This window comes from Mus pahari, chromosome 16, assembly GCF_900095145.1.
Source record: "Mus pahari chromosome 16, PAHARI_EIJ_v1.1, whole genome shotgun sequence".
NCBI lineage: Eukaryota > Metazoa > Chordata > Mammalia > Rodentia > Muridae > Mus > Mus pahari.
Window position 1 is genome coordinate 27808498 of NC_034605.1, and position 9290 is coordinate 27817787.

Sequence of the window (9290 nt, forward strand, 5' to 3'; positions counted from 1 at the left end):
TTGTTGAGAATAGTTTTTGCTATCCTAGGATTTTTTATTATTCCAGATGAATTTGCAAATTGCCCTTTCCAACTCAGTGAAGAATTGAGTTGGAATTTTGATGGGGATTGCATTAAATGTGTAGATTGCCTTCGGCAGGATAGGTTAGCAGGTTTTTTATATATTTTAAATGAGCAATAACAAAAAAATCGTGAAAGTGAAATGCTAACTAAGGCCCTCAGTGGAGGTGAAAAGTCACTGCCTCTGTCTGGTGAGTCCTCCTTTGATCCCGGTTTTCAGTCAGAGAGGGGTCCTGGGAGCCTGGTCAGTTGCTTTCTGGATTGTGTTGACCAGTGTGTTTTACACCCACAGTGGATGGAGACCAAGCCCAGCAACAAGAAGATAAGTCTCAAATGGAGAACCAGTGCCTCCCCAAGAAAGGTAATGCTGTCCTACTGTCCAGGAGCCCACTTCTTCAACACAATACCACTGATGGCATGAGGGAGATATAAACATAAACAGAAAGATTCTACGGAAACCTAAACAGAAAATTTCAGGAAAGACTCTAAAGTTTTCACATGATGCTTAAGGTTTTTGTTCTGACATCCCATAACTATCATGCAACTGGCAACATTTAAATATTTGTATTTAAAATTCATAATTTAAAACCCAATATTTGTTCAGCTGAACTCCAAACCATTGTGAATTCATGTCACTTTTCCCTTTTGGAGTTTTAATCTTTGTAGTTTTGTCCCATGTCTGTCCCGTTATTTAATGGTGGCAGTCCTAGCGTCATACATAGATAGATACTGTGCCCCAACTGGATTGCTCCTATAAGGTTTAGATGGTGATTTATATAGTGAGATTTTGAAATCTGAATTAATGAGGCTTCAGATAATGTTACAACGATACGGGGTTTGGGATGCTTAGGATGAGTTCACTGTGTTTTGCCTGTGCAATGAGCAAAAATAGGTGGACCACAGTAGCAGAATTCTTATACTGCCCCTACAAGATCCCAACCCTGGTGCATGCAAAGGGTTTCCCAGTTAAATGGGGAAATTAACAAGGTGAACATGATTGAATCACATGAGCCTTTAAGCCTGTGTTTAGAGGTTACAGATGGAGCGGTCAGACAGGTGTGGCATGGTAAAGATTACCCCTGCTGGTTTTGAAGATAGGAGGGGCCATGTAGCCATTTTTGACTGACAGATTTCATAACAATAGATGTCTGTAGAAGACAGCCTTTTGTGACTAGGTTTAGCCTAGCATGTTTGGCTGAGATGAATCCAGGCAGCTGGGACTTTTAGTGAGTGCCTCCTTCCTTTTTGATTCTGAGCAATATGCTTTATGTTACCACAACACCGTATGTTTATTCTTTCTAAACATTCTGCTATTTTGAATAAAACCGATGCAAACATTTTTCTACACGTCTTTTTGTGAGCATATGTTAATTTTTCTTGGGAGAAATCTTCAAAGCAGACATTCTTTCCCTTCATTGAATTATATTAGTTCATTTACCCAAAAATGTTTAGAAGCTGGGGAGATGGATCGGCCAGGAAATCATTTGCAGCTCTGGAGCCATCGCCTGTGTTCAGACTCCCAACACCTATCCATATAAAAAGTTAGGTGTGATGATATGTGCTTTGATCCTGGTTCTGGGGAGACAGTTCCAGGAAGATTTGTGGGGCTTGTTGGCCAGATAGTCTAGTCTAACCAGAGAATTCCAGGTTCTAAGAGTGGCACTTTCTCAAAAACTAAGGTGGATAAAATGCAGAGCAATAGAGAAAGACACTCAACATCAACTTCTGGACTCCACACATGTGCAACCATCTTCCACCAATATAAGCACGTATGCAAACATGCAGCACACACACATGCATGCACTATTTAGTTGTAGATGCATATGTATTTCTGCACTCTCTGCTTTTTCCCACTGATTAATGGGTGTAGTTTTATACCAATACCACGTTCTTTATTATAGCTTGATAATTTCTCATTAAGTTTACTATCTTGAGGAAAAAACATTTCTCAGTGTGCAACTGTCAACCAGAGTAGTCATATCAGTTTGAAGATGAAAGCATTTTCTTTGAGAGAAAGGGACTTACTTCCAAAGGAAACCCAAGGTATTCCTCAAAGATCCCTTTAAAGTAGACACATACCAAAACATCTGGAACTGAATTAACTTTCTGGGACATTCTAATTGGAACAATGTCTTAAAGTAAAGTTTTCCCATTAAATGGTAATTTCTAGAAGGATGTTTTGCAACAAAATTTTAACTTACTATCTAGTATATCTAGGGTTGCAGATACCTGAATTTTTTTACTTCAACTGTGTTGCTAATTGAGATTTTTTTTTCCAACTTCTCAGTTCCAGGGTTCTGTTCCTTCCGCTATGGACTGGCTATCCTTCTGCACTTCTGTAACATTACCATCATGGCCCAGCGAGTGTGCCTGAACCTCACTATGGTAGCCATGGTGAACAACACAGAGCCACCCCATCTATCTAACGAATCTGGAGTGGAGATGCTGGACAATGTAAAGGTATAGTGAAAGTGTAAAGTGCAAGTTTAAAACCTAAAGTCGCTAGCTAGGTTCTATAGGGGTCAGTTATTAGATAATAGGAATAATTTGTTAGCTAGGTTCTATAGAGGTCAGTTATTATTGGCAAGATAATAGGAATAATTAGAAAATGAAGCTGAAGCTTAGATGTGGATGACAGCACTCACTAGGCTGGGGTCTCAGAATGAATAAAAAGAGAAAACAGGCTGAGCATCCCCATTCATTTCTTTGTTCTTCCTAACTACGGACACAACCGCAACCAGTAGTCTCACCTCTCCCCACCCCCTGAGCTGCCATGACTGACTTGCTGGGATGACCTGCATTGTGGAATTATGACCCAGAAGAAAACCTTCCTTTCTTAAGTTCTTTTCTTCAGTATTTTGTGACATTGACATTGAAGAGAAAAACAAACAACACAGCACATATAAACAAAAACAAGCTCTGTGTCTAGGCTGGTCACAGCCCCAAGATATATTATTACGTTTTTGGTAATATCTCCAAAATCCAAAAGGATTTAAAACCTTTCCAGTCCCAATTATTTCAGATAAGAGATACTTAACCTATAATTGAAAACATCAATAATATGTAAATATATGCAAAATGATATTGTAAGATGGTAAAGTTGTTTTGTGGGGGGGGGAGGTCTTTAGAAAGAAGTGGGAACTCCTTTACACAGACTGAGTAGGAATATCATACTCCCGGGCCCCATAAACCCCAGAGTTCATCTCCAATGCAGAGTTCTTACACTTGACTCCCTTTCTTTCTTTTAGAACCCTGTGTATTCCTGGAGTCTTGATATCCAAGGGCTTATTCTCAGTTCTGTCTTCTTTGGTATGGTCGTGGTTCAGGCTCCTGTCGGGTACCTATCTGGAATATACCCAATGAAGAGAATAATTGGGTCTTCATTGTTCCTCAGCTCTGTGATGTCCCTGCTTATCCCACCAGCTGCACAAGTCGGAGCAGCTTTGGTCATTGTGTGTCGAGTACTCCAGGGAATAGCCCAGGTATTGAGGCACGGTTAAAACAGACACAGAGTTTGGATTCAGAGTACTAGAGTTTGAAAGTCCTCATCATTTCATTTCAGGGAACAGTGTCAACAGGCCAGCATGAAATATGGGTCAAATGGGCACCTCCCTTGGAACGAGGCAGACTTACCTCTATGACTCTATCAGGTAGGTACTTAAGAATGGCCAGGCCTTGTTTTCATCTCGTGCCATGTTCTTTCTGTGTGTCTTTAAAAACATGTGCTTTGAATTGCTGGGCACTTCAGAAACATCCTCTGCAACATTCTTGCTTTAATTAGGGGTGGATTGATGGCTCAGTGGATAAAGGGTTTGTCACACAAGCATGAGGACCCTACACTCACATCAAATACCAGGTACAACAGCACACATCTAGAACTCCAGCACAGTTGGAGTAGAGACAGACATGGGCCAGAGGCTCACTGGCCAGCCAGCCCCACTGAAACAGAGAGTTCTAAGTTTGGTGGAAGACCTTATCTCAAACAATGTAGAGGCTAAGAGGAAAAAAAAAATAGACATCAACCTCTAGCCTCCAAATGAATGTACATGTTCCCCCATGCCACACACACACAAAGAATTTGTTTAGAATGAAAAAAAGGTGTTCTTAATTCAAACAACAACAGAAGAGAGAGAAAAGCCAACACTTTCTCCAGTCCTCCTGAGTGCTGTGAAACACAAACTTCTTTCATTGTAGATTGTTTGTTACATTCAGTACAGATACTTATTAGCTCAACTTTCAGATATCTTTGTTAATTTAACAAGGGTGTCTCCTGTGCCTTTCCATTAGGGTTTGTAATGGGACCATTTATTGTCCTACTTGTGAGTGGCTTCATCTGTGATCTTCTGGGCTGGCCCATGGTCTTCTACATCTTTGGTGAGTTGTTTGTTTTTTTTTATAAAACCTCAGCAACTCATCAAAATGTAAGAATACACAAAAATCCAAATTTAGTATAACGTAATAATTTATATGAAACTCCAATCCTAAAAACTTCAGAGTCTTGACCGGAGGGAAGAGAAGCCAACACTGAAGAGGACTGATGATCAAAAATGCAGATTATAATCTTATATCCAGTTGACATAACTATATGTTACAGTATGGTACATCTTATGGGAAAAGCTCTCTGAGGGACCAGACTATCATAACATCACCTATCCTGATTTCTGAAAGGTCAAAGGAAGAATATGTTATATATAATCTGCACCTGCAATGCTAGGCCAGAAGCAAACATAACACCTCTCCAGGGGAAAATACACTGTATAAGAGTAAACAGAATAAGAACATATGTTGCCAAGTGAATTACAATGTCACCTTTGGATTTCAAGCTGCAGTGCTTGCCCCTTTTGACTAACTTCCCCCAACAAGACTCCACCCACTTCCCAGATTCCACAACCCTTCACACCTGGGCTACCAGCTGGGAACCAAGGCAAGGGCCTCTTGGGACATTTCACACTCAAGCCATATTGCCCAAGGTCACAATTTTTGGCAAACTCTGGATTTATTTACTGGCTTAGTAACTTTTCTAGTGACCAAAGCACTATGCCCAAAGTAACTCATAAAAATAAGTATTTAATTTGAAGGCTTGCTTACAGTTTGAGAGAGTAAGTTCATGACCATAATGGTGGGGAGCAGGGCAGCAGGCAGGCAAGCATGGCACTGAATAGTATCTGAGAGCTTCCATTCTGAGAGTACAGAGAGAGAGAGAGAGAGAGAGAGAGAGAGAGAGAGAGAGAGAGAGAGAGAGAGAGAGAGAGAGAGAGAGAGAGAGAGAGAGAGAGAGAGAGAGAGAGAGAGAGAGACATGGACTTTTGAAACCACAAAGCCAACTCCAGTGATACGCTTCTACACCTTATCCTTCCCCACCAATGGAAGAGCAAGCATTCAAGCACATGAACCTATGGGGGCCACTCTTATTCAAACCACTACATTCTCCAAGCAATTACTTTGAAAGACAGGCTATGTAATTATAGAGGTAATATCACAATGTAAACTTAGGTTACAAGAGCTACCACTATTCCTAATCCTAAATGAACAAGTGAGCCAGAGTTATCAGAACCCATCAAAAAGTCCCATAGACTGGATGCCCAGAGAATGCCTGCTTACTCACAAAGAACACACGTAAGGAGGTAACTCTAGATGGGAGAAATTTCAGGTTTGAAAAGATGCCTACTCTCACTAACTCTCTCCCTCTCCTCCCTCTCCTCCCTCCCCAGGCTTTCTGTTTACCAAACGACAGGAAAGCACAGGGGTGACAGGGCTGTCGATATTTCTTCAAGCCATCTATGGCTAAGTCAGTGGGAAGGGGAACAGAGTCTGAGGGTCACAGAAAATGCCTCATCCCTATACTGTGCTAAAGGCAGAGTCAGCGTCCACCCTTACAAGTCCACTGCCCTTCATCACCACACCCATCCTCAATAGTAATGGCGATTAGGACCTGGAGCTGTCTGTCTAGCTCTGTGAATGCTCAGTTTGGAATGCTCCTGAAATAAAGAGCCATTACAAACCTGGAAATACAAAGGTCCAACATTAGGGATCCCTAGGTGAGTGGGGGCAGGGGGAACTACTTGGATTAGGACAGACCATGGGGCTCACCAACACTTCAGCATTTCAGTAAAATTCATCCCACGGCAAGGGGACAACTGTGATTACAAAGTAAACTGTCAAAGTGTGGGCCTCACGGGGTTTTAGAGAAGAAAGTGACCACCTGGAACCTCAGACTTACGTTCTGAAATGTGCCGGCTCGATCCAGAACTCTAGGTAGAGTTCTTCCTTCTAACGTGTGTCTCTTTAACAGGCGTTGTTGGGTGTGTTCTGAGTCTTTCCTGGTTCTTTCTATTCTTTGATGACCCCAAGGACCACCCGTATATGAGCAGCAGCGAGAAGGACTACATCATCTCCTCTCTCGTGCAGCAGGTAAAACGCGGAGCTCCTTTTGGGCAGCTTCGAGATTCTGCTCCAAACGAGACACATTCCAGCTTGATCCTCGCTCAGAATGATTCTTGATTTACTTTCCAGGTCAGCTCAGGCAGGCAATCCCTGCCAATCAGAGCTATGCTTAAGTCTCTTCCACTCTGGGCCATTATCCTCAATAGCTTTGCTTTCATATGGTCGAACAGTCTCCTGGTTACATACACGCCGACATTTATCAGCACCGTGCTTCATGTTAATGTTAGAGAGGTAAGTGTACCATGTGTTCTCATCTTTAACTTTGTAAACTACTCCTCTTTATCATTCTGTGTCCTGGGACCATCACCCAGTCTTGGCCTACTTCCTACACTGGCTAGTGCTCTTTACCTGGAGATGCACAGTTTCCTACATGTGCACTCTGCCCACACAAAGAGTGTTGGTATAAATCGTGGCACTCCATCATCAACACACATGTATCCACATTCACACAGTCCCCCAGCACCCCTCAATATATGTCTTGGCATGTTACTTAAGACATGAGTTAGTATTGTGGTGAATGCCTGCTGGCTATCTCAGCATCTAGGACCCTGAAGATTACTCTAACTTTGAGGCTAGCCTGGACCATAGTATGAGACTTTAATCTCAGAGAAGGAGGAGGAAGAGGAGAAGGAGGAGGAGGAGGAGGAGGAGGAGGATAAAAAGAAAGCTTGAGAGTACCATTCCTTTAGGGGGATAATAGCAGTTACTGAGCCAGTGCCTGCCACCATGGCTAGCTCTTGTCAACTCATTGTCTCGGACTAAAGGCACAGCTCCTTGGCTTTGGGTCTTACTCTGAAAGCACTCCCATTGAGAGTCAATCACACTAGAAACTTTCCATCGTTTGATATTGAAGTATCCAAAAAAGACTAAACTGGAGTCCGGGCTCCCAGCTGTGCATCTTCCTCTCACGTACTTACTTCCTCGGGCTAACAGCCAGCATAGTGCTGGGCTCACATGCTCTCTCACTGATTCAACTTCATCTTTTTTTTTTTTTTTTTCAGCAGAGAATTAAAATCTATTTATTTTTATAATCACAAGTAAAAGGGCATCTGATGTTTTACAGACATTCCAATACCTTCAGGAAATTTGAATTCACACCATAAGGTCTGATAGTCATTTTAGTCTCCATCTGGACTGGAACACATGTGCACAAGTTGCACATTGAATCACTCCAGCGGAAGAAAAACCCTGGCCTTAATGGAACCAAGGAGCTCACCTAGAGCTTACCATGACCAGTTAGAGCCGTCTTGCAATTGTCTGTTGTCAGTTATCTGTACCATCTCTATCAGACTCCTCAGGGCTGACACTTCCTGTTCTCAGTGGTCTTCTCTTGCAGTTTCTAGGTTTCATGATAACAAAACATCTGTAGAAGATAATGACAATTCTTACTAACCACAAAACTATGTTTCTCTTTGTATTGGAATTCGTGGTGCCAGACACAGTCCTGCTGTATATACCTGTAAGGTTTCCTATATCAAAGTACATGCTTCATTCATTCATTCATTAGATGGGACTAGGGGCTGATCCCAGTGCCTTGTGCATGACCAAGAACTCTATCACAGAGTCACATCCTTGAGTCCAAGAGTACACATTAGTTACTGGATTTCAGTGAAAACAGTGACTGTCCAGGACTGCTTCTCTCCATCATATGCACTTAGAATGATGTTTCCTCCTCAGAATGGACTGCTGTCCAGCCTCCCCTATCTGCTTGCCTACATCTGTGGTATCGTAGCAGGTCAGATGTCAGACTTCTTCCTGACCAGGAAGATTTTCAGCATAGTTACCGTCCGGAAACTCTTCACCACACTAGGTAAGGAACAGCCAGGACAGACAAAGGCTTGGGGAATCCTTCAGCCCCCTGTGAGGAAGCACCTAGCTGTATGCTCTGGATCTCTCTGCAGGGAGTTTCTGTCCTGTGATCTTCATCATGTGCCTGCTGTACCTGAGCTACAACTTCTACAGCACCGTCATTTTCCTGACACTTGCCAACTCGACACTTAGCTTTTCCTACTGCGGACAACTTATCAATGCCTTGGATATTGCTCCCAGGTAGGGCTCTCTTAAAATTTTATTTATTTTTGCATCAATAAATAAAACTACATGGATTTATTGCGTACAGCTTGGTTTTGAAGTGATGCATTATAGAATGGTTAAATGGAACTAAGTAACATATATGTCACTCACATGTTTCCTTTTTTTGAGGTGAGAATGTTTAAAATCTATCATAGTAGCAGTTTTCAAGCATACAATGCACTGCTGTTAATCACTACAGTCACTGTGTTGTATGACGGATCTACTGAACTTATTCCTTCTAATTGAAATTCTGTATCTTTCCTAAACATCTCCCTTCACCCCCAGACTCTGATAACACCCATTCTACTCTCTGCTGGATGAATTCAATTCTTTTACATTCCACATGTACATGACATTGTGTATCACTTGTCTGCGACCTGCTTATTTCAGCCCATGTTATATCTCCAGGCTTATCCAAATTGTTAAAAAAAAAAAAAATAACAGGGTTCCCTTGGTTTGAAGAAAACAGCATTCTACGTGCATGCTGACCACATAGTCTTTATCCATTTAGGGTAGACGTGCTGTTGTCTCTAGTAGCTGCACTAATTCAAGTTTCTACCTGTCACTAACACTTCTCTCTCATCTTTTCTATAACAGCCATCTAAGAGTAGGTATAAGGTAGACTCTCACTATGTTTTGAACCTGAATTTCCTTGATGGCTAGTGATGTTAAACATGTCTCTCTCTCTCTCTCTCTCTCTCTCTCTCTCTCTCT

General features: G+C 42.0%; 1 protein-coding gene across 5 annotated transcripts in view; it reads left to right on the plus strand.

Annotated features, from left to right (window-relative positions):
- Slc17a1 (solute carrier family 17 member 1) overlaps nucleotides 1-9290 on the plus strand; it is a 30324-nt gene that overhangs the window by 6688 nt on the left and 14346 nt on the right. For all 5 annotated transcript variants that reach the window (XM_029547446.1, XM_021215812.2, XM_021215813.2 and 2 more), the window contains exons 2-10: nucleotides 352-420; nucleotides 2347-2519; nucleotides 3308-3541; nucleotides 3622-3709; nucleotides 4347-4433; nucleotides 6352-6470; nucleotides 6573-6734; nucleotides 8181-8313; nucleotides 8405-8552. In XM_029547446.1, coding sequence (XP_029403306.1) covers nucleotides 393-420; nucleotides 2347-2519; nucleotides 3308-3541; nucleotides 3622-3709; nucleotides 4347-4433; nucleotides 6352-6470; nucleotides 6573-6734; nucleotides 8181-8313; nucleotides 8405-8552 — 1172 coding nt within the window. In that variant the 5' untranslated portion in view covers nucleotides 352-392. The remainder of the gene's footprint in view (nucleotides 1-351; nucleotides 421-2346; nucleotides 2520-3307; nucleotides 3542-3621; nucleotides 3710-4346; nucleotides 4434-6351; nucleotides 6471-6572; nucleotides 6735-8180; nucleotides 8314-8404; nucleotides 8553-9290) is intronic.